The 26,485-nt window shown below is 40.7% G+C and overlaps 2 protein-coding genes across 4 annotated transcripts in view; one reads left to right on the top strand and one right to left on the bottom strand.

The window, feature by feature from the left end:
* LOC106809815 (beta-catenin-like protein 1) overlaps nt 1–10,015 on the bottom strand; it is a gene marked incomplete in the record, with an annotated part of 12,574 nt that extends 2,559 nt beyond the window's left edge. Inside the window, 12 exon segments of the mRNA XM_014813026.1 lie at nt 728–808; nt 918–1,015; nt 2,609–2,790; nt 3,076–3,283; nt 4,524–4,596; nt 4,807–4,898; nt 5,662–5,755; nt 6,216–6,313; nt 6,694–6,833; nt 7,091–7,197; nt 7,314–7,478; nt 9,937–10,015. Coding sequence (XP_014668512.1) covers nt 728–808; nt 918–1,015; nt 2,609–2,790; nt 3,076–3,283; nt 4,524–4,596; nt 4,807–4,898; nt 5,662–5,755; nt 6,216–6,313; nt 6,694–6,833; nt 7,091–7,197; nt 7,314–7,478; nt 9,937–9,966 — 1,368 coding nt within the window.
* Nucleotides 10,016–10,039: 24 nt separating this feature from the next.
* Nucleotides 10,040–25,446, top strand: LOC106809814 (lon protease homolog 2, peroxisomal-like). 3 transcript variants are annotated; one of them, XM_014813023.1, is made up of 21 exons: nt 10,040–10,056; nt 11,850–11,979; nt 13,731–13,827; nt 14,022–14,226; nt 14,407–14,519; nt 14,838–14,990; nt 15,328–15,488; nt 16,019–16,070; nt 16,369–16,415; nt 16,593–16,667; nt 16,957–17,142; nt 17,929–18,076; nt 18,592–18,671; nt 19,449–19,572; nt 20,137–20,245; nt 20,476–20,594; nt 20,838–20,960; nt 21,243–21,455; nt 22,230–22,433; nt 22,935–23,045; nt 23,886–25,446. In XM_014813023.1, exons 2-21 carry the CDS (start codon nt 11,873–11,875, stop codon nt 23,997–23,999), a joined length of 2,541 nt encoding a protein of 846 aa, XP_014668509.1. In that variant the 5' UTR covers nt 10,040–10,056; nt 11,850–11,872; the 3' UTR covers nt 24,000–25,446. The 3 variants fall into 3 exon arrangements, with proteins under 3 accessions (XP_014668509.1, XP_014668510.1, XP_014668511.1); XM_014813024.1 differs by lacking the exon at nt 10,040–10,056 and adding an exon at nt 10,210–10,323; XM_014813025.1 differs by lacking the exon at nt 10,040–10,056 and adding an exon at nt 10,880–10,893.
* Nucleotides 25,447–26,485: the final 1,039 nt, after the last annotated feature.

The following is a 26,485-nucleotide window of genomic DNA, read 5'->3' as shown; positions in this document are numbered from 1 at the left end:
TTCCCTATCCCACTCAGCACACACCAACCCACTCACACCTTTCGCTATCCCACTCAGCACACCCCAACCTACTCACACCTTTCCCTATCCCACTCAGAACACCCCAACCCACTCACACCTTTCCCTATCCCACTCAGCACACTCCAACCCACTCACATCGTTCCCTATCCCACTCAGCACACACCAACCCACTCACACCTTTCGCTATCCCACTCAGCACACCCCAACCTACTCACACCTTTCCCTATCCCACTCAGCGCACCCCACCCCACTCACACCTTTCCCTATCCCACTCAGCGCACCCCAACCCACTCACACCTTTCCCTATCCCACTCAGCACACACCAACCCACTCACACCTTTCCCTATCCCACTCAGCGCACCCCAACCCACTCACACCTTTCCCTATCCCACTCAGCGCACCCCAACACACTCACACCTTTCCCTATCCCACTCAGCACACGCCATTCCACCCACACCTGTTCCTATTCTACTCACACAATTCCCTATCCATTCAACACATTCACAGAGAATCCCGGCTCAGGGGCACCTCCGGCACTCACCGTCTCCGCAGAGAGAGGGTTGTAATAACGAGAGAGTTACGATTTAACATTACCAGCTGGCACGTCTGACTGGCACACGACTTAACTGCAAACTGAATCGAGATTCAACAACGAACGATCGCCCACCGTGTGGTCAACACTAAGCTTGACGTAGTAAGCACACACCTGCCTCTCCTTCTCGATTTGGTTGTCGACGTGATGTACCTTTTCCAGATATTTGAAGTGCAGCTCCATAAGACGATCCACCTGAGAGCAAGACAAGAACGCGTTAATGTCGACTGCCCGATTATAAGCATAAATTATAAAACGATTAAGCCATTAATCACTACCCGCCTCAAAAGTGCAATGCGAATACCTTGGCATGGTCGTTTTCTGTGAACTTCGCAAGAAGTCTCTGTCTCTGCGTTCCACTCGTGTTTTTTAGTAGTGAAGTGATAACCGAAGACACATGCTCTATGAAGAAGAGAGAAAACCAGTGACAATATAATAATGATAGCTGTATTAAGACATGTATCCATATATGTTCAGTTACACTTAACTGTATAATCAGCATTGTATGTATACAACACATCCCAAAAAGTAATTGCTCATGCAACTAATGAATAAATAACACATACTGAGCAGCACATACACTGGCAACCCATGGGGCCGTTGTCAGAAACAAAATTAGTCGCAACATTAGTCTTACCATTAACTTCCACTCGTAAACCGTTGACAGAAACATCGTAAGGTTACGAGAACGAAAAATCCTTGCAAATATCCTCATAACATTACGAGAGCTCAGACCCTCTCGTAACTTTAATATAAAGTTGAAAATAACACATTTACACTACGAATTATAATTATAGTGATATTATATTTTATAATAATGAATAAAATGTGTGTTTTTCTTGAAAAACACGTCAAAATCATTAATTATCTACCGCTAATAAAACAAAACAATACATTTACAAATGGCGTATGGCATTTGTTCTCTTGTCATAAAGGTTTTCCTCGCTTGCCACGATTCTCGCGTCTCGCGTTACAGTGTGAGAATTTGTCTTGTTGTGCAGAATTAATTCATGACCACGTCGTTTTTCATCAAATATTATTTATATGTGGTTAGCCATCATAATATCCATAAATTACTGTGATGTACAATAAATGTGTATGAATTTTGTGATTGATTCTCATCCAATCAGGCGAAGCCTTGTGATGAAGTTCCTGTTATCGTAAGTTTTCTAATACTGCGATGTGTTTCTGTCAACGCTAGTCTCGCAACATTAGCATTAGTCGTAAGTGTTATCGTAGCATTAACTTTAGCATTAACTTTACGATGTTTCTGACAACGGGCCCCATATATATATATATATATATATATCAAGAGTACATAATAGAGTGTCTATATTTAGTGTGTGTATATAGAGTGTCTCTATTATGTACTCTTGATATATATATATATATATATATGCCGATCCAAACCTGTTTTACTGACTGCGTCATAAGTTTCAACAAGCTATTAGAATCAGCTGTAAACAAGTCTGTTTGCGACATACCATACATTTGTACAGCAATATATCGGGAGGGGGTATATATAGCCTGGGCCCTCCCATACTCAACGATAAACAACATGCCTTAGGAAATCCCTGTAAAGAATCTTGAAAACTGACCCAAATATCAAGAAATAACAATCCTCGAACTGTGCACTATATGAAAGAATTGAACATTCTAGAACTGCTGCAAATATCAAGGGATGACAATTCTAGAACTATGCAATATATGAAAGAATTAAACATTCTAGAACTGCCCAAAATATCAAGGAATGACAATTCCAGAACTGTGCAATATATGAAAGAATTAAACATTCTAGAACTGCTCAAAATATCAAGGAATGACAATTCTAGAACTGTGCAATATAGGAAAAAAAGGAACATTCTAGAACTGCCAGGTTTCACGCTTATAAGTAAAAAACTTCAGAGAAGAAGCGAAGGCCCGACTCTCGCACACGTCCCCTATACTAGTAAGAGAGACCGCCGCACGAATGAAGCAGAGTCGAGTTCGCCAAACCTTCATGTTCCTCCTCTCCTGCGTTCTTCTTCTTGTGTCCCTTTGGCGTCTTCATGAACATCGGAAATATCGTCCTTAAGCCGAGGATGTCGACGAACTTGGTGCCGTTGTCTGCACCCTCCGGACCTATCATCGCGTAGTCTAACACCTTAAGCGCGCTACTTCTAGACAGCTTGCGCTCCCTTCAAACAAAGTCAAAGTTGCCTTCAGCGCATGCAGCGATCAAGTTTACATCGATATTAATACATATCGATATTGACATCCAAACTAATATGCATGCTCTAGTTCATGAAGGAAAAAACAATAAATCGACCCGGGCTGTTAAAAAAGCGGAATTCCGCCAAAAAACGGAAAAATCACACCTGTGTATAATGTTGACTGTTCCTCTGACGTCAGCTGACACAACTTATCAGCAGCTGTAATGCTAAGAGAGCACTTTGCGTGGCATCACCTGCACGGACACTCACCTGAGCATGAGATTCATCAGCTGCAGCCCCTCGCCCTTCAGAAAGCGCCCCCTGTTGACGGTGACCATTAATGCCGAGCAGAGGCAGTCGAATAAGTTCTCCATCATCTCAATCTCCTCGTTGTTAGATGGGTCATGTTTCTTGTACACATTAACCTGCTGCAGCAGAACATCTATGCCATCCAGCTCTCCAAGAAGTTGGCGCGTGTCTACAGCAGAGAGATGGACAATATTGCACAGCAGCACAAGTCGTAGCGCGATTGTAATGACAACTGCCACGCTCAATGGCAACAACTACATATTAGTTTTAGTTTTTTAACCAAAACATTTATTTGGAGCAGAAGATAGGTTAAGGATACTCTCCAGGTTTTAGGCAAAATTTAACCGATTTTTCATTTTCATTCTTATTCGATAGCTAACACTATGTGGCATCTCTGTACATACTCATTTCTCCATATAACGATACATGTGAACTTTCAGAGCATTTTGATTGCCCGCATACACATGTAGTGAGCTGCGGCTGACGTCACTGATGACGTCAGAGACATGATACAACCAGCATTTTTAGGGTATTCACTAAGCTAGTATCATTCAGCATCAACCCTTCTACAGCTGTCATCTGCCAGTGATAGTTGAAATTGCCGTGCGACCGAAAATAGCCCTGTTCCTCTAGTTACACACCTTGCATTTAGGCGCGCGTTTGTTGACACATAGCTTAGTAACGGCATGCAATACACATCGTACGCGCGTTTTGCATGAAAGTGCGATGGTAACCTTGTAATTTCTCACAATTTCTCAAGGTGCATAGAACATTTTAGCAAAAATTTTTAGTGGTGTCAGTTAGTCAGGGATATGTCACAGTAAGTACTAACAGTAGATGTTTCACATACGTTCACTTATTTTGCACACAGGCGATCGATCCTTGTGAAAAATAGAAAAACTCTGATTTCTCCGTTTCGATTTCTGCCATAGTAGCCGTGTATAAATAGATATTTCTCTGTGATTACAACTTGAAATAATTTAATTTTACACTCGTTTTAATGGTAACATATTGCTGTAAAAAAGCGCATTAGTATTGATATTAGTATAGGGATTGTTATTAAGTACCGTATTTTATGTGTTATGCTTCCTTATTTGCGAAATTTTTTTAATTCAAACGTGCAACTTAAATTTTATGCAATTTTTTTTCTTTTTTTTCGGAAAATATGAAGCTTAAAGAAAATTCCTGAGGCACTTCTATCTCACCTCATCTATAAATCTCATCTATAAATAAAACATGTGATTGATTCGATTCATTCGTCAATAAACATTTACTCTTCATTAGAGCAATACCCGTGCAAAAGGTGGCGAGTATCCTTAACAAAGATCAAAATAATTGGTTACGTGCTAGGTTTACAGTTGAGCTGAAGTACAAACTATGCAGCTAATATATGTCAAACAGGAACCTACCATTGTTTCCTTGTAGAAGTATGGATAAAATCTCACTTGCATACAGTTTGTTGTTGTCAAAGGGAAGCTTAGCCTGAAAGTAATTTTAGTTTGTGGAAAAAATCACACACAATCACACCTCAAACCAAATGAATTTATATTAACTATGCAATTTAAAAGCTAATAAATTCCATATATTACACATAACCATGAATACGATTGAATTAGAATCAGCATGGCTGGGGAACAGATGCCTGTGAACACCTGAATGTCACCAAACATCCAGAACTTAAAACAAACATACCTTTAATCGCTTAAGAATCCACTGAAGGAGGCCCTGTTGAGCTGCCTCAGTGCCAAACTCAGGATGGTATTCTACTAGGTTCTCTACAGTCGCTGTAAAGGAAAAGGAATGAAGTTACTCAATTTTAAGTCCAAGACCGGACCTCTATGAACTGTGCATGAGAGAAAATTGTAATTTTACCATGTTTCTGTCAATGGTCTGTGAGAAAAAGTTAACATTAAGACTAATGCTAGGACCAATTTTGTTTCTGACACTGGGCCCCCAGGACACTCCACTTCAACAAACTGCTTCCAGCATCTGAAGAATCATGCATCATACTACGCTGCATCTTACAAGATGCGAGGCAACCCATTGAATGAATGTTGCCAATAATTTGTTAAACAATATTGCCATCGATTGCTAAACATGGGCACAATTCTATGAATGTTTTACCCAAAAAAACGAGGCAACACCATGCCACAAACCATCTGCAATGGTTTGTTGAATGATGCTGACTACAAATATTGTACCATGTCTCCTATATATTTCAGAAAGAATGGTATGGACAGGATGTCATCAAAGGTCATTCATGTTACATGGGCTGAAATTGACCTATCTGCCTTTGCATGACTGACAGGTGGTTCTAATCAATCATTATTGCGGCAATTCATTCTAAAAGACAATGCTTGGCAACGAAGTGCCGCGAAATCGATAGTTTGGTGTGCACGCATGAAAAAACACATCTAAAACCGGTCTGACAATGCCAACCTAGCCACATCATCCAAAGACGTTGTTTTGTGGGCTAGGTCAGATACAACATATTGGGTTAAGAGTTTACGTGGTATCTCACATCGATTACATTAACTCATCACTCACCTAATGTGTTGTGCACACCCTCTGCCTCCTCAGGAACAGTCTCGTCGAGTCTCTCCATGTTCTGTACTAATGTGCCAACCAACTGCTCCTTCATCTGTCATAAACACCACAGAATGATGAATTAGGTGTTGCCGGTGCACTTCAAGCAAAAATATCTGAGCGCCTCACACATAGATGCACGCATGCACACACTTGCATGCTCACACATTCATGCACACACATGCATTCACACATGCATGCACACACATGCATGCACACACATGCATGCACACACATGCATGCACACACATGCATGCACACATACATGCACACACATGCATTCACACATGCATGCACGTGTACACATTCATGCATACATGTATGCACAGACAAGCATGCACGCACGCACGCACGCACGCACGCACGCACACACACACACACACACATTCTTGCACGCACACACATGCATGAACAACGTGCCTACTTGCATGCATACACACAAATTTGGAGAAGGCCATATGAAGGCTGCAACTATGGAAAGAGAACATGTAACAAAGGATCCATTCTGTACTCACCAAGGCATCAATGAGAATTTCAACATCCTCTTCACTTTCTGTCAAAGTTTCTGTATCAGTAAGTTCTTGTAGTAGGCTAACAACAGCTACAGAAATGTCTGGATTAAAAAGTAAAGTAAATAGAATTACAAAACAATAACAACATCTTCACATCAAACAAGCTCACTCTTGCACCTATTCAAGAATAGTAATACTTATCAAGAAATGTATAGTTACATGTGTGTAAAACCCATGGAGGAGCATAGTCATGACGATACCATTCATAAAGAATACTTATTACGACAATATATTAATCATAAAAATAAATTTGTTAACCCGTGTACCTAAAACAACTGCTATGTCTGAACTCAACTGTATTGTATTACCGGAATGCTGTTTGGAGTATGTATATAGGTTAACAGCACACAATGCATAAACACAATGCCATGAGGATATATAATATGTGCAGCCATGTATAATCTAGTATAGAGGTACAAACCCGTGTTGTCATGACTCAGCAGCCCTAGCAGAGATTGAACTGTATGCAACTCAACAAGAATATGATATAATTCCGGCATCGTTGCAACTACATGTAGCTCTTGCACTATCTCATTCAGCTCGATCTCAGAATCCATGAACCTAGCGCAAATCACAAGTACTCTTATCACAAATACAAGCACAAATACAAAAATGTAATGCATACAAGAGCGATGTGAGGATGAGGACTTCGTAAGAATTTGTGCGCATGTCAAATATCAGTCAATCATTCCTTATTTCTACTTGAGGAAAAATAACTTTATCCGAAGCACACATTATAAATCTGTATCAATTATGTACTTATGGAATTGTTAATGAAGCAATGTTGTATTATCATAATAAACCTCTATTTTAATTACTTCTCAGGTTTATCCTGGAATTTTATTCGCATCTCCTGGTTCTTCACAACTCTTTTCTCAAAGGTTAGCAACATTTTCTTCAGCTGTGATTCATCTATAGGTGGCGCCTAGATAAAAAAAACAAGTAAGACGGGGCTAATTCGTACATGTTGCAATTATTTTTTGGGTCATATAAGAAAAACAGAAACGAATGTGCATACTAGAACTCATAATGATCCAGTACCTCTGGCTCCTGATCAACGAGTTCAAGAATGCGATCCCGCTCACTTTCAGCAGCCTTTCTCTGATCAAATCCAGATTCTCCAGAAACCTTTTTCTTAGATTTAAACCTAGCAATGTTTGCATCATCATCGTCTTCGTCAGGCGCACGTTTTACGCCTTTAACGGGCTATAAAAAATGTAGAACTGTCATAAATATCGAACATCGAATAGCGAATATCGATCATTTGGTCTGCTGTTGTACTCTATATCTTTCGGTGCGTTTGTTGACAACTTGCATGCACAGATTTATATAGTGTTGTACAGAAGCATTTAAACGGCACTTATATAGTATCATTAGGCAATAAAGAATACATTCATGAACATTTGGAGTTTGGTAGCAACTGCAATTCATCATATTACCATAATTTCATTATTGAAATGACCGAAGCTCAAGTGTTCACACTGGTGTACATTTCACAATGGTTAATAACCGTTTTATTAATCTAGTATTATTATCCCAGATCATCACATCCACGAGCCCGAAAAACATGTATAATTATTTTCCCTCGTGTTCTGCAAACCTCATGACTTGCTAATGACTAGTGCTTGAACTTTATGACCTTTACTACAGTGGTTTATGAAACCCCAACATTGCATTGGGCTGGTCAGTGGTATTGCTATTGCATGATGATCCACAGGCACTTGGAACGTTTCAATTATAAAATTATAGTAAATAAACTACCAAAGTCCTAATCTTTCTCTACTCTTTTTCGCCTATTGCTAGTGATAATTTCCTGTAAATTCCGTTCTAATGCTCCTCTGCAACACACACAGGCCTCGACGCTTATTTTCAGATCTGGTTGTCCTGTCGGGCAACAAGAAGAAATTTTTACTTGTCCAAATTTTGGTTTTACTTGTCCAAAATTTACTTGCAATCTAGAGCAATCTAGGTAAATTTTTAGTTCAGTGCATATCATATTACATAATTACAGTATATACATGGAAAATCGTAATTAATGAAATTTGCACGTTTATTTTTGCGTGCCGATTGTAGCTTTTTTCTCAATTCCAGGAAAGTTTTGCTGTAGCTCTCTCATACCAGCAGTGCCCACCCCCCTACATATTCAGTAATGAACATGCCCCACACGACTGAAACAATCAGTGCACCTCCCCCCCTACTTCAATCAATGCCGCCCCAGCCAGCAGGCATGTACGCAGCCACGATGTGCACAGCCACAGACACGGTGTCGCGGGCTGCTTTTTTCCGGCGACTGTCGAAAATACAATGTGAGAAATGTTGTGCGATAGCGCCCTGGCTCAAAGGATGTTAGGAATTTTACACAACTGTACATTTTTTAGTTGTCCGATCGGGCAAATAGCCAAGAGAATAACTTGTCCGACACAGACTTTCACTTGTCCCGGGCAATCGGACAACCGTTAGTGTGGAGGGCTGACACAAATACAATGCACGCACGCCACTGTGCATAAACAATAAAAATATAGAGGACGTAGGAACACATGATCGTAAAATTCGCTCGACGCTCGCTTCGTTTCACACCATCACAGCACAAATACGCAACTAACAGTCTCCATTTTGATGTCTATGCGTAGCTAAATGTTCACTTGTTCAAATTATAAAACTGCCATCTGGTACTGCCTACTTGAGCTAGAGAAATCTTGTGAATTCCTGCAGAAAACTCCCACTCTGCCAAAATGTAAATGGGAGGAAGTGCATGTTTATCATCAGAAACACCCGAACTGCACTACTCGATTGTTTTGGCCAATGAACATAGTCGTGTGAGTGACGTCATGCCTGCGCGCATTATGCTAGCTTGGCTTGGCGGGCATCGAAATGGAGCTCGGAGGAGGGCATCAACTTACCCCGGCATGCAATGTGCCACCATTAATCATGTATAAACAAGCACTTCATCCCATTTACATTTTGGCGGAGTGGGAGGTTTCCGCAGGAATTCACGAGATATCTCTGGTTAAAGTGGGCAGTACTAGATCATAGATGGCAATTTTATAATTTGAACAAGTGAACATTTAGCTATGCAAAGATACCAAAATGGAGACTGTTGATTGTGTATTTGTGCTGTGATCGTGTGAAACGAAGCGAGCGTCGAGTGAATTTTGCAATCAAGATTTCCTACCTGCTCAGTGCTCTATTATCTATGTTTATAATTTTTTATGCACAGCAGCGTGGGTGCGGCGTACGTGTACAACTTGTCTTGCAGAGGTGGAATGGCATTTACAGGAAATTATCAGTAATAATAGGCGAAAGAGAGTAGAGAAACATTACGACTTTGGTAGTGAAAACATTACGTGTTTATTTGCCATAATTTTATTATTGAAACGTTCCAAGTGCCTGCTGACGTGCTGTAGTGTAGAGTGTAGTGTAACAGTCACAGTGTACTGATGAGTGATGATGTGTAGGACACTGTTACTGTTAGTGTTACTACTACTAGTGAGTAGTGTTACTGTTAGTGTTGGGTTAGTGTTACAACAAGCTTTGGAACTTCACCTTCAAGTGTAATGTGCGCCAAACAGTAGATATACCACAGTGTTAACGCCAAATCTCGCCACCATATACTAGCAACATCCCTATTAGCATGTATGTGTTTTCATTATCGAAAAATACAAACCTGAAACGTAAGTAATTCACCAACATTCATGATTTTTAATATTTACTCGTCTCGCAGTTCAGTTCAGTGGCGCGCCAAGCGGTTCAACAGTGCCGCCATCTGTGTCACGAGTCAGCACAGGTCTGTAAAATTTATGTTGTTCCTTTGGCAAGTAAACTCAAATAATAATTAATATCTGATATAGTATCATATATACACATAGTCTCACGTGCAATGTTGAAATATAATTATTATTATATCGAATCAAGGATATTTTGTGACCCCGTAAATCTGTTTTCGCGTGTGTGCTAAACTCCATCCGAGTTCTAAACTGTAGCTGGGAAATTTGTACACTAGCTGGGAAATTTCTCCTACCAGTACCAGCGTTCTACTTCTACTAGTTCTAGGGTGAGCAGAGCGGTTCCTAGAGAGGGCTGCTCAGTCACAGAGAATGCTGCCGAAACGCTCTCCTGTTCTAAGGCCAACTTTTTTTGTTTTGTTGGTTTACAGAATTTTTTTTTTGGTTGTTGACTCGGTATGGTAAAAAAAAAATTGTCGTTTTGTCAGATCAAACAAGTCAAAATACAGGTGCTATACTGACTACAGTTATACATGATATAAAAGTATTTTAAGAAAACTAAATGAAAACAAAACTCAATTTGTGATTATTTTTACTTTTATTAATATTATAAACTGTTTGTGCAAGTTTACATTTTTTTTATTAATATTTCTTAGAGAAAAGGTCGGCGGGAATAAAAAAAAAACCTATTTTCAATTTTTATTTTTTTCGTTTTTCTTGAAAATTCGGGTCGGCGGATGTGTAAACCAACAAAATAAAAAATTCTCGCCTAATTCCAAGAGCGAGACGACTGAGTCAAAACTCTGCCACCTAAACGTGTCGATCCAAAACTAAGGACTTCCAGATTTCACTATCCTGTCGCCGTCGCCTTTTGCCGATCGCCGAAGGACTTTCTTTGAGTATAAGATAGATATTAAAACTTTTAAACTTAGATACCGTATGCATGAAATCGTTTATCGTGGACAAGCTGCTGCACGACAGCTGGCACGTACACACCCTTCTTGACCGCCCAATTCCGATGGCAAGAAGATCTCGACAACCTGGAACTCTTTCTATCAGCTGCTGCCCTCGTGCGCCTTCTCAGATGTTGATGTCTACAACATTGTCCACCCGATCCGCCGTTGGGGACTTTGGTTGAGATTGCTCTTAGTCGGGCTCCTTCCCCTGGACCTTATCGTCTTGGGTGGCCCTACCAGGAGTGCAAGACTCCCGATGGCATCTCTCGCAGGGATCAGCAGAGCACGCAAGCTCCTTCATTAATCATCATCCTCATATGGCATTAATAAGCTATAAATTACAAGCTATGACAAACCTTTCTGGAATGTCATAATCATCAACATTCTGTCATAATCATCAACAATGGATGATGTTGACAACATCATATGAAAATAGCCTGAAGAAAACGTCGCATAAAATTGTATATATTAAATATGAAATAATATAACATAATAAAGAAATGGGCGAAAGTCCACTTTCCTACGCCCAGCATAGCGATCACCAAACTCCGAAATCCCTGATTGGTTCGCATTAGCGCCTCAGCATAACAAGCAATGTCACGCTATTACATATACTGGCACGTTTTCGCTATTTTATTACTATTATTAGCCCAAAACAAACATCTGGTAAAGTTGAAGGTGCAACTGCACATTGTTTACATACGTGGTGTACATACGCACAGGATTCACTCCTCACTTTAAGATGGCGGACCTGTTGATGTATTTCTGGTGCGGCCAATCGTAATGTGCACCCTATCCAGTGGATACATGACATCTATGATATACTCCGTATTAGTACGTAAGCCTTCAGTTTAGTTTTGTGCAGATACTAAACAACCCATTCTTTTACAATTTTGTAGGAGTAGAAGTCGTCGCTGGTGATATGTCGGCCAGTAGTGGAATCATTCGGCGTATACCGCTGTTGCTTGTCTCTGACGATGTTCTCCTTCCTGGGGCATCGATGCGGATTTCTGTCAGAAGTTCAAACAAGTATGTACTATTGGCACGCGAGCAAACCACTATAACGATCACTATACCTAATACGATTACATATACTAGTACTGCTGTACTATACACAATACTTGTATATATAATACAATACAATACAATACAATATAATGTAATACAGTACAGTACAAAACAGTACAGTACAAAACAGTACAGTACAAAACAGTACAGTACAATGCAATATAATAAAATACAGTGCAATATTATACAATGTAATAAGATACAATACAATACAATACAATACAATACAATACAATACAATAAAATACAATGTAATACAATACTATACAGTATAATGAAGAGAATACAAAACAGTACAATACAATGCAATACAATACAATACAACACAGTACAGTACAATACAATACAACACAGTACAGTACTGTACTCTATATCGGATAACATTCAATTCCAGATAACTGCAACGCAACTTGTATAGCACTACACACACATGCCCGGTGTTTGGAACGAAGTTCCGCACGATATAGAATGGAGTGATGTTTAACTCCAAGAAATGCGCATTTTAGTGATACCTCACGTTTTGATGCTTCGGCTTACCTAAATTCGCCCATATATTATTTAATTACATGACGTAAATTATGACCACGTATGGTATTTCGCAACATAATTTATGACCACTACTTGTGATACGAAACAAAGATACGCTCTTACCTAACTTTTTAATTCAAATCATATATATAATAGATACATTATATTTGATAGTTTTTGCTATCATAAGTATGTATTCACAATAGTATCATGTCGCCAATATTTACTCCAGGAACATGATGTTAAATCATTAAATGTACATGCTCAGTAATTGTTATCCTGAATTGCCAATTGTCTATCGATACATGTGTTTGTACTTGCATGTGTGCATGTGTATTTGCTAATGCGTACTTGCATTCTTAATTACATAATATAATGTAAAAGTTTATAATAAGAAGTTGCACTCATGAGTTATATGAGCAGAGATCAGGGTTTACCTATATATTTTCTCTGTAGTACTGTTTATATCTCTGTATCACTAATTATATCCTGAAAGTCGATAGGACATTGTGATTCACTGTATGGAATTTTCGTATTACCAATGTTTTTTCTGGAATGCATTACTTTCCTAAAATGGAGTGTTACCGTATTCCAAAACACGTACGTTATTCTTCTATTGTATACATTTTGTAGAATTCCCAATGTGACCCCCGGCTGCACAGCTAGTACAGTGCTAGATAAGTGCTTTCATATTGTACAGTCCAAAAAAATATTGGTAAAGTCATGACAATGTCATGCATCAGCAAAAAATGTTTTTGCAGGGTTGGTCCTAGGCCTTTACCACATATCGTGTCTGACATGCCTTCAAAGCTGAAACTAATTTACATCATCCCATAAATCCCACGACATGCCTTAATTGCCTAATTAACATGCCTTAATTTCTAGCCATGTTTACTTTTGACACTCCCAACAGCTTGATGTGTACTTCTCCTAATGATCGGGTTTACTTCTGTATTGGGGCTACTTATGATGCATAATTGATTCCAATCAGTACAACCTCCTCCCGGCCCCTCCACCAACCGTCTATAAAGACGTCTTCTGAAATTCCTGGCAGAACCCTAGGTAGTACTGTGATTTGTTACAAATGATTTGGGTTAGTAATGCAGACATTGAGGCACCTTTAACTTAGATGGTGTTTAACATTTCCACTACCAGGTTTTTAAAAATTTCTTTAATATTTTTAGCATGAACATGGTAAAGAGTCGCTTGCTTAGTCGAAACACGCTGAGCAGTGCTGTGATTGGTGTTATCCCAACAAGACCTGAGCACTCGGAGTCAGAGGTCTGGAATGTGAATAATTCTGCCGTTAAACATTGTATAGATGTTATCCATTAGAGTAATACTTGTCTTTTTCTTTGCTATTACCTAGATCTTTATTTGGGAAATTATGTATGCTCAAGCATTGATGAAATTGGATATATGTAACTGATGCCATAATGTGTGATTAGTAGGTATAAATTATTGTGTTATTTTAGAATGAAGAGGTTGAAAACATTCAGTCCAACACTGTGGGGACTGCGGCAGTTGTTGTGCAAGTAACTGGGACAAATTGGCCCCGGCCCATGTACACCCTGCTGGTAACTGGCATATACAGGTTCAGGTTAGACAGGCTTCTGCAGTCAACACCGTATAAAGTTGGCTCTGTAACACAACTGGATAATCTGACCTTAGACGAAGCAGGTATTTTTAATGAAATATTGTATAAAATGTTTAATATAATGTTGAAATAATTAAGTCATTATAAATAAAGCATTTACCTTCCTTAGATGTATGAGTTATCCCGTATTGTGCATTTAGTTATGTTTTCATACGTATATGTATTGCAGTTCTAAAATGTGTTTGATTTCAATTATGGTGTAGATATTGATGCTGAAAACAAGGAGCTAGGTGAACTGATTGAGAGCTTGCGGGAAAAGGCCAGACAACTACTTGACATGTATGACATATCTTTGCCTGTAGTTGTCAAGCTGAAGGTATGCATTTTATCTCATTTATGTGATAACAAAACTCTGTATATTTCTTAGCATTGGGTTTCTAGAAGGGCTTCTAGTGCAAGTTTTTTTTAAAAAGGTTTCTATATACTATTGCTTTTAGTGGAAATTGGTGAACGTTATAGTGAATATTTAGTAACTAAATTGATATCATGATTCATAACCTTGTAACTTACCATCACAATGATTAACACGAGATGCGAATTGTTAAGCAGCGTTTTTACATTGCAAATGTTGAGTACTATAGTAATAAATTAAGTTTCAGCACTAGTATTTACCTGTTGAGTTTCATGTTTGCAGAAACTGTTGAAGACACTGCCTCCTCAGAACCTGCCTGATATCTGTGCATCCATAGTAAAGGCTTCCTACACAGAGAAGCTTCAAGTGTTGGATTCCGTAGATCTAGAGGAGAGGTTGAGGAAGACCTTACCATTGTTGGTTAGGCAGATCGAGGTACACAATTTGTACGTACGCGTGAAAAGCAAACAGCGAACCGTAAAACCAAGTAAGAAGAGCACATGCAATATCTGTGTGTATTGGTTACACATTGCTACGTATGAAATACGACAAAACCTTTGTTTTATTACCTACGCGATGTTAGGTTTTACTGTGTATAGTCATTTCTATGTCAAAGCTGTGTACATATTTAGTTTACTAGTAAGATTGTTGATGGTGTAGACGAGTTGTTCTTTAAATTGTATGTAATTAACCTTGTAGGGTAATCTGCACATTACATTTGCAGCAGCACTTTGTTAACAGAACATCTCTCGTCCTTCCCACATTGCCGTAGGGGCTCCGGTTGTTGCAAAAAAGTAAGAAGAATAGAATGCAGATTGTACCACGCTCGAAGCTGCCTGCAGTCCTGGGAAAGATGATTCAAACACCACGTGACATGCTGGACGATGACAAGGACACAGACAACGAGTTACTAGACTTGGAGAACAAGATCAGGTAGAGGCTGGCAGGGTTATACAGATCAGGTAGACGCTAGCAGGGTTACACAGATCAGGTAGAGGCTAGCAGGGTTATACGTACAGATCAGGTAGAGGCTAGCAGGGTTATACAGATCAGGTAGAGGCTAGCAGGGTTATACAGATCAGGTAGAGGCTAGCAGGGTTATACAGATCAGGTATAGGTTGACAGGGTTATACAGATCAGGTAGAGACTGGCAGGGTCATACAGATCAGGTAAACGCTATAGCAGGGTTAATTTGCTGTTTCGCTAATTATACAGACATTTCGTCATCGATTATCTTATGTTAGGTTTCTTACCTGTAGACAGTTCTGCTGTTAATCTCACAGATCTTCTACCTAATGTGAAGGTTAACCATATGCCTGCATTAATTACGTCACTAGATGCAGATGATCGATGCATGTACTGCGTAGATTGCTGGTCAGAATGTTTGTATGGCATGACATTGTCAATTTGGGACCTTTGACATATGTGAGGTTTGTTCCATTAATCATTTATGCTTGTTACAGGGAGGCACAAATGCCAGACCAGGCGAACAAAATAGCTATGAATGAACTGAAGGTATCGTGTGATAAAGCATTTGTTTTAACTACTGGCGAGATACTATTTTTCTATTACCATGAATGTATGTATAGAATACTTGTATGTCTAGCACATGATCATGTTATTATACTATCTTGTACAGTGATGGATTGTCAAAGAGTGAAGAATAACAATGCTACTAATTTTATTTTAAAGTTTATACATTTTGTCATAGTTTTATATTGAGACGCATATTAATATGTAGAATCAAACCCTGTTATTATTATTATTATTATTATTATTATTATTATTATTATATATGCATTATCTGTTGCAGCGTTTAGAGAAGATGTCACCTCACATGCCAGACTATGCAATGACAAGGTAGATAATAGACAATTAAAAAGTGGAACAATCTGTAATTGCTTGTGTTAGATCTCTCTTGTAGTTTGTGTTACAGAAATGTTTACATTATAGATGAGTAATAGTTCTGTTACTTACAAGTTATGTTGTATTTTTCAGTTTGTCATGTTGCATACTTAATAGTGTATCTTTCCATAGGAACTATCTGGATTTGCTTGTGGAGTTGCCCTGGTCAAAACTAACCAAAGACACCCTGGATATCGAGCAAGCGAGGTAGGTTAGGTGCATGTGGCCATGAAAAGTTTGCTCAGCTGTTTTCTATAGCAGTGCGTTCTTCGATCACAAGGTATATGTATATACTAATATATACATACACTGACGCACGCGTGCACGGACACACGTTGGTGTGCTTACGTGGTATGTAGTCGTTTAGATGCTTTGATGCCGATGGTCGTATCCGTACTCTACTATTAAATGACAAAAAAGTAAATGGTCGATGCTCAGTTCTCGTTCCAAGCAACGTATATTACATGTAGTAAGGCTAACTGTGTGGCCGCTCTAGGAGGGACCTTGACTGCGATCACTATGCCATGGACAAGCTCAAGAAGAGAGTCATCGAGTTCTTGGCTGTGCGCCAGCTGAAGAACAGCCTCAAGGGTCCCATACTTTGCTTCGTCGGGCCGCCCGGGGTTGGAAAGACGAGCATAGGCCGGTCTATTGCCCATACACTTGGCAGAGAATTCCACAGGTACGAAGAATGAGGAGATGCATCGTGTCGCGTTCGATCAGGTCGTGTACGAATCGCAATTGCATCGCAGAAAAGTTTGAGTAGCATTAAAAGAGTTAAGGAGTTCACATTCCTTCTTATGTTTGCGACGTCGACCAAAGATGTGGTACAGTGTATTACTTAGAAAATCGTGTTTGTATCATGTACCAACTATCTTCAACAGTTTTATATCGGCAGTAATTATGAACCGTTTTCCTTTCATCCCTTTTTTCTATTAATGTATTTAAACTTATTTTAACTTAATTTATTTTTTTTTTACTCTACTTTTTTGCATAGCTGTGCATTAGAGTAAATTGTTTTACCGCTCGAGAGCATTACAGAGACTCCCCGACTTGTGAACATTCGAGTTACGAACTTTCGATGATACGAACAATTTGCCCTGAAGACCATTAGTGTATAATGTCAATATTGGTGAATAAAAAGACACAATCGCCCCCCTGATTTTGACTTTCGCCAACTCATGTGTTCACGTATATGTTTACACTACCTACACTTCTAGGTTACTCGATGTTCACATGTACATATACTACATTACCGTACAATACTGTATACATACGTACATATGTTCGACTTATGAACAAATCGACTTCCGAACGACCGCTCGGAACCGAACCTGTTCATAAGTTGGGGGGGTCTCTGTATCTGTGACAAAATACAAGGCACGTTATTGTACGTGCAATTGTGCGAAAGCAAAGTAAATCAATCACGACCTTGAGGGGTGTTGACTAGGTGCGTTTGCGTGCGCAGGATCTCTCTTGGAGGCGTGTGCGATCAGTCAGACATCAGGGGTCATCGGCGCACCTACATCGGTGCAATGCCAGGCCGCATCATACAGGGCCTGAAGACTGCCGGCACGCGAAACCCCGTGTTCCTGCTAGACGAAATCGACAAGCTAGTGAGACAAATATTAATTTTATTAAACAATAATAATAATAATAATAATAATAATACTAATATTTCCATATATTATGTATAATAATATTGGAATGTATAATTTTATTACTAATATGATAATATCTTATGTTATGTATAATATTAGAATGTATTATTATACTAATATTATAATAATTATAATGTGGATTGTTTACCTATGCAGAGCAGTTAGTTGTTGAGCGACAATTATGCAGCGGATGCAGTGTTACCTTCAGTCAGAAGACTGGTTGTATTTTTAGAATTGTCAGCAGAGTGGTTGTGTTTTTTCATGTTTTAACATTTCAAACTGACTCGAACTGGTTGTGTTTTAGCATTGCCAACAGACTGCTTGTGTTTTTTTAGCATGGCTGGTAGTCTGATTGTGTTTTAGCATTGCCAGCACACTGCAGGTGTTTTAACATTGTCAGCAAATGGTGTTTTAGAAGCTTCGCACTGTGTGAGTGCTCTATGGTTACCATCGCACTGGTTCTATTTCAGACCAGGGGAGTCCACGGCGATCCGTCTGCGGCGCTGTTGGAAGTTCTAGATCCCGAGCAGAATCACACCTTCGTTGATCAGTATCCTACCTTGCTATGCTATATATTATACTACATATATTCTATAGCTTACTATCCTAGCAAGCTGTTTGCTGCTGCAGTACTCATCCTGTCAGATTTGTCAGTGAAAAACATCTCAGGGATACATTGTTAATTTTAAATAGACAAATAGACAAACGGCGGTAGACTTGGCACAGGTAAAACTGGATTACATCAAATCTCTGGTCGTTAGTGTTCCCTAGGTGTCTTGTCCAAGTAAACAGACAGATGGGGATGAAAATTGGTTTTTGAGTAAAATATCTGTCAGTGTTCACCGGTTGTTTTCGCTATATAAACGATTAGGGGTAAAACTTGATTATATAAAATCTCCACTGACCTTTTCTGTGTCTCTTCTGTACATAGACAACCTGGGGTAAAACTGAATTCACCCAAATTTCCATCCGTATTTGCTGAGCAAATAGAACTTCCCTAAGCATTAGTCCTACTAGATAGATGCAGAATATCCCTCAAAGACCAGCCACACTAGATGGATGCAGATTTCCTCCGAAGACCAGCCACACTAGATGGATGCAGGATTTCCTTAGGGACCCACCACACTAGATGGATGCAGGATTTCCCCTGGACCAGCCACACTACATACATGCAGAATTTCCCTAAGGACCAGCCATACTAGATACATGCAGAATTTCCTAAGGGATCAGTTGCAAGCAGAGGCAGCGGCTTAACAAATTCACTAGCCATTATAATACTGAGAGCGTTTACACGAATAACCTTCGTGTTTACCTTGACCTTGCTCAGCTACGTGAATGTGCCGTTTGATCTCTCGCAAGTGATCTTCATCGCGACTGCAAACAGCCTAGCAGGAATTCCTGCACCGCTGAGGGATCGTGTTGAGATCATCCCAGTCGCTGGCTACACACAGGTATGTGCTCACATTGTCTCACGCATCTCAGGTCTCAGGCATCACACGTATGTCATCAAGTTGTCTCGTGCATCTCAGGTATGTCCACATTGTCTCGTGCATCTCGGATCTCAGGCATCACAGGTATGTACTCATGTTGTCTCACGTATCTCAGGTCTCAGGTAACAGGTATGTACTCATGTTGTCTCATGCATCTCAGGTCTCAGGCATCACAGGTATGTACTCACGTTGTCTCACATATATCAGGTCTCATGTATCACAGGTATCACCTCATTGTCTCATGTATATCAGGTCTAGATATTACATATTTCATGGATTTTTCATGGATTATACATAAACATATTATCATAAGCCCATCATTACAGATCTGTTAATATGTCTGTTAAGATCAACTTTATGATGTTGTAGTTGATTTATTTGTAATTATAGCTGGGCTTACGTTTGGCTCTAAGAACACATTTACAATTTTTTTTTCATTTTTTGCCATTGTGTTACCATTATTACACATCACGAAGATGAGATCATGTTCCGTCTGTTTCACCTGGACTATCATCCATTCCACAGGAGGAAAAGTTCCACATAGCTATCCGCCACCTGATTCCAAAACAGTTGGCAGCTCATGGTCTGACCAGCGAGCAGCTGCAGATTTTAGAAGACAGCATCAAATGCACCAGTAAGTACCAAATACGATGATATTCAATGGAGATGCACTGCAGCAATATAAGACATGATTACGCAGCTGCTGTAATCCCATTTGTAAAGTTTCTCACAGCTGTCTGAAGTCGCAACAATTTGAGATATTATACCATTTACAATAACAACATTATAGAGACTGTCCAAGCATTCCTGTCGTGACTGCATCAGCATTCAGGATTTTCCACCTGTTACTTGTACTTTCACCAGTTGAGAAATACACGCGAGAGGCTGGCGTGAGGCAGCTGGAGCGTAAGATCGGAGCGATCTGTCGTGCGGTTGCCGTGCGGGTGGCAGAGGCGAGCTCGAAGCATGAAAGAGCAGATAAGGTAAGAGAGGGAGGAAGAGAGAGAGAGAGCGAGAGAGAGAGAGAGAGAGAGAGAGAGAGAGGATGATGCGCCTGGGTGCAAAACGCATCAAGAGTGTTTGAACATTGGAATGCTTCAACTGTTCATCAGTGCAGCAGGATGATTATGGGAGACACTTTGCATGCTCAGTGTTTGAGAGTTGGTGTTTAAGCCCATGGATCCAGCACTTAATATAATATAACACTAGATGTTTTATGTCTGCAGGACACGGACGCTGTGCATCATGAGACAGATGATGAGAAGGATGCTCATCTGGCTGAGAACGTGGTCGATCCACCTGAAATGCCAATCGTCATAGACGAACATGCACTGGAAGACATTTTAGGGGTGAATAATTAACGCTATAACTAACGTTAAAAACTAAAGTAAAGTAATGTAATCATTATTTTCATCGGTACAGGACATACAGGGTAACATGAGCTCTTGAATTTGAAATAGCTCTTAAACTGATATCAAACAAATGTAAGATAACAATTGTATGAACAATCAACAAATGAATATAAGATAATAATAATATACAAGATAATGATAAATATAAGATAACAATAAATAATATATAATAATAAGATAATAAATAATAAAGGCTACTAATTCGCTTCCCTCTCGCAGGTGCCGAGGTTCGAGCGCGAGAGCCGCGACAGGTTCGACGAGCCAGGCGTCGCTGCGGGCCTCGCGTGGACGGAGGTCGGCGGTGAAGTGATGCACGTCGAGGCGACGCGCATGGAGGGCGACGGCAAGCTGACGCTGACGGGCCAGCTCGGCAGCGTGATGAGGGAGTCGGCGCGCCTCGCGCTCAACTGGCTGCGCTCGCACGCAGAAGGGGTGAGCGAACAGAGGGCGCCGGCGTCGCTCCGTTAGCCATGTTGTCGTTTGTTGTCGTGTCGTTATGGAGGCTTGTTATTTAATGCCAAAAGCGGCCGTTTAGTATTATTATTATTACCTCCGCCAAGGGGTTGGCATGAGGTTATGTTTTCACCGGCGTGTGTTTGTTTGTTTGTGTACAGCCTAACTGAAAAGGTTATGGACGGATTGTCATAAAATTTTCAGGATAGGTCAGAAATGGGCTAACTTAGAATTGATTAGATTTTGGTGGTGATCTGGATCCAATTAATTAATTAATTAATTAATTAAATTTTCAGGATAGGTCAGAAATGGGGTAACTTAGAATCGATGACATTTTAGTGGTGATCCGGATCCAATTAATTATTTAATTAATTAATTAATTAATAAAATTTTCCACAGTGAGAGAATTGAGCTACCTTGGTGGAGGTCTGCACTCTCCGAGTGCTCTAGTTATTATTATTATTATGTTATTTAGCGATTAACAGCATTCTCACGAGTCCTTTTCTATCAATTGGTCCTTTCTTTCCTAACTCCCTTGCGATCATGTCACACCTGCTAAATTACATGGTACACTAGTGTCAATTTAGCTGAGCTTTGGTACACTGGGAGTAAGTGCATAGCGCATGCTATTGTTCTATGCTAATCTGCATCTGCTTGTTCACTTATCAAGCGGATGGTGGTCACATGCTCGTAATCTATTTCTACAAGCCCTCAATGACTCGTGCACGCGCATGCGTGTTTTTTGTCGTGCAGTGTGGCATCGCGGTCGCGCAAGGGAGCGATCTTCTGGAGTCGACCGACGTGCACATCCACTTCCCGGCGGGCGCCGTCAGCAAGGACGGCCCGTCGGCCGGCGTCACCGTCGCCTCCGCGCTCGTGTCGCTCTTCACGGGGCGCAGCGTGCGCGCAGACACCGCCATGACAGGCGAGATCACGCTGCACGGCCTCGTACTGCCGGTGAGTCGCGGCGCGGCGGCGGGGGAGCTAGAGCTGCCGGCCGTCAGCGTGGACGTACTGGAAAGAAGTTAACGACACACCGGGCCGACACCAAGGGGGATGTGGTTTTGTCTATGTGTTAGCTTCCAGAGCTACAGGGATAACTTAATGCCAAACCCACGCTGGCACCAAGAGCAGAGGGCGGTAAAGGTACCTAGCAGGTAGCCAGTCACGTGCTTCATGCGAGTCAGTGATGACGGGGAAACTGTGGGTGATATGAAGTGTTGTTGATGAGAGGCAAAGCTTCGGTTGTGCAACAGGTCTCGCATTAGCATAAAGTTCGCCATGTGATGAGCACATGCTTGCTACCGAGAATTAATTATGACAGCGACGGTTCGTTAGTAGAAAACGTAGCTGTTGTCGTGAGCAGGGCCTCGTCTTGTGCCCTTACGGGCTTTCCACCGCAATTACACAGATAGATAGCGCAATACGTGTGAGTCAACTGGTGGTCGTGGATTTCAGGTTGGTGGGATCAGGGACAAGATACTGGCTGCACACCGGGCGGGTTTCATGCGCGTCGTGATTCCTCAGAAGAACGAGAAAGACCTGAAGGATATTCCAGCTACTGTCAGAGTACGTAGTAACAGCCTGCGCAATAGTGCTCATCGATTACAATCTATAATCATTTGAACGTTTAAAACCTATAAGCACCTGGTGTGCAGTGTAGGAAAATAGAGATCATATATGTGCCACCTAGGTCAACAATGTGAGAGGGGGCAAGACCAGTGGCACTGCTAATTAAATAAAATAAATACCAATTGCAACGTTTTGAACTATATATTAACTTCTAATTACTATCGAACAGCAAAAATTGGTATGCATAGGATAATTAAAACCGATTTTAGCATGAAATGATGTTTGAAACATTGATGGTGATCTTTTTTAACCTTGGAGTAGTGACCTGTGAGTTTTCCTTTAGAATGTGTTGACTAGCTTTGTGTTTTTTGTTTATGTCAAAGACACGGAGTAACCCTAATCCAAACCCTAACCCTAACCTTAACCCAAACCATAACCCTAACCCATACCTGAACTCTAACTCTAACTCCAACTCTAACCCTAACCGTAACCCTAACCCATACCTGAACTCTAACTCTAACTCCAACTCTAACCCTAACCGTAACCCTAACCCATACCTGAACTCTAACTCTAACTCCAACTCTAACCCTAACCGTAACCTTAACCCTAACCATAACCATAACCCAAACCCTAAGCCTAACCAGAACCGTAACCCTAACCCTAACCCAAACCGTAACCATAACCCTAACCTCTAACCATAACCCTAACCCTAACCCTAACCCTAACCCGAACCCCGACTAATGTCATTTTCCCCTCGGGTGACAATCATCCCGAGACTGCATGCTCTCTGCATCGTTGTCTCACTATACCTCTGCTTCGTCGTCGTCATTGTTGCAGAGTGAGATGTCCATCATCCCGTGCGCTCGCCTGGAGCAGGTGCTCTGCGCCGTCTTCCCAGAAGGTTTTCCCGACCTTGGCCGCGATGTCGAGGTCGTGACCAGCAAGCTGTGACCTCGACTGTCGCCCAGCAAGCTGTGACCTCGACTGTCGCCCAGCAAGCTGTGACCTCGACGGTCGCCCAGCAAGCTGTGACCTCGACGGTCGCCCAGCAAGCTGTGACCTCGACGGACGCCCAGCAAGCTGTGACCTCGACTGTCGTGTAGCAAACTGTCGACTGTTGACTCTCGTTAAGTCATTCCGAATGATGGCCGCGCGCGCTCGCGGGAAGCGCGGCGTCCCGTCGCCGATTCGGGGAGCCGTCGTTCGTCGCAAACAGTTGTTGGCAGCCATCTTGGTCCGCTCAGTTGTTCGAGTCTGTTTGAAATGTTTGGGTGAGAGTTGTGTGGAGTGTGGCCGCATGCGTGACAGTGTCTCGCTTAGGTTTGGACTGCTGTGGTGGGTTTGTGCTACTGGCGAAGTGGTGTTGGCATGCTATCTGTGTGTTGATTACTCAATCCACACTGTCACTATACTCACTCTATGTCTATTCGGCTATAAGTCGCTCAATCATTCCTACAGTAGTGAAGCTTTACTCCTATTCCTAATGGCATTGATGTGTGCAATATGATGCAATCTATGTTGGTAGATTCACCATTTAAATGTAATCCTACTTGCTTCATACTGCCTAAAGCTTAATATAACATGTAGAAGTAGTAAAGGTACTACTGGTCAGTGGGCGTGATACACGACCTAGTTATGCTAAATATAGGATAGCTTTTGCAAGAAGTTTAAAGGTGAGGATGAATTAATACCCCATAGCCTTATGATTATTGTTAAGAGAGTGATTATATAGTTATTTAAAATTAATGTGTATATGCAGAGCAATTTGCATGCATGGCATGAGTGTGGAAGCTCGCAAATATTGGGAGCTATTGATTCTCAAACAAAAGCGAGTATCATACCAAAACGACCGCTAAAAACGAGAACGTTTCTTAACAGTATTACGTAATATTCGCTATTGTTTTTATTAGTTTATTAATTAACTAAGCTACAGTTAAAGCCTTACAGTGCGAGTAAAACTGATCGCATGACCGAGTAAAAAAAAATTGCATTTGTAACCGTTGAAATAATCTGTGATCTATTCATGACCTGCCACGGGAATAAGGTCAATGACATGGTTGACATGGTATGACATAGACAAGTTTTCAATATGAAACGCTGGTAGTTACGAGCCCAGTTTTTACGCAGCAGGGATGTAATCGATTATGGTATCATAAATTGTATTATTAATTTATGATTAATTGAGGTGACGGATTATTATTTGTACTTCAATGTTTGGCTGCCGGCAGGTTGTTATTTGTACGCCGATATTATCCTCTCATGCTCAGAAAGATAACATTGTATTGGTATGACTGACAACGTGAGAGTGCATGCATAACCCATGTCTGCAAGGCCGTTCAAAGCTGTGTACTGTGATCAAATAAATGCTATTATTGGTTATAACTATAGAGAGATATATGGGGCTGCGTTTATGTTGATATTCGATGAGGATGATTTCAATACTAACACAACTGTTACACATCATGTTATAACCGGCGTTATGCCCACGCGAGGCAACGACGAAAACAGTTAACGCTATTTAGATCAACATAACAAAATGTTAATTAATAACAATTTAATTAACGGGTCAGTCTTTGTAGGTACTTGTTCTGTGATTGGTATAAAAAAAAACGCCTCCATCCTTTCTCTTAGATATTTATACTATGTATACACACGCACGCACGCGCGCACACATATATGTTTATACTTTGCCTTTTTTTCAATATAACTTGGTAAACAAAATATTGGTATGGCTAAACAAAATAGATAAGCAAAATTCTGCTATTCCTACTCACAATGCGCAATATGATACACAGCCTTTAGTAATGTATGTCTCCTAATCCGCGTAAGAAACACGCACAAGCACAAACACAATTAAACACGCACGCGCGCACAAACACACGCACGCACAAACACACACACACACACACGCACGCACGCATGCACACACACACACACACACATACACACACACACACACAACAACACGCATGCACGCACACACACGCGCGCGCATACACGCACACACACACGCGCGCATCACGCAAGCAATCCAATTACACGCATACCGGCACAACACACACACACACACACACACATACACACACACACACACACACACACACACACACACACACACATATATATATATATATATCAAGAGTCCATAATAGAAGAAAGTCCATTTCTATTATGGACTCTTGATATATATATATAGAGAGAGAGAGCGAGCGATAGGGGGAGGGAGAGGGAGATATTCAACTGACAAAATAATCGAAAAAAACCCGAAGAATAAACGAAGGACAGTCTCGGAGAGCTTTTGCGCGTGGTAAGAGACGCCCATTCGGATTATTATCTATTAGGAGTGTTTGCGTGTTAGAAGCGGCTCGTGAAATGAAAACAAGCGCGCCCTGGATGTGTTCTTATCTATGCGCTACCATGGTACAGGGTAGTGCCAA

The sequence above is a fragment of the Priapulus caudatus genome, unplaced genomic scaffold, assembly GCF_000485595.1.
Source record: "Priapulus caudatus unplaced genomic scaffold, Priapulus_caudatus-5.0.1 Scaffold386, whole genome shotgun sequence".
Taxonomy (NCBI): domain Eukaryota; kingdom Metazoa; phylum Priapulida; class Priapulimorpha; order Priapulimorphida; family Priapulidae; genus Priapulus; species Priapulus caudatus.
Note: the sequence above shows the minus strand (reverse complement) of the source record. Positions and strands in the feature narration are given on the sequence as shown.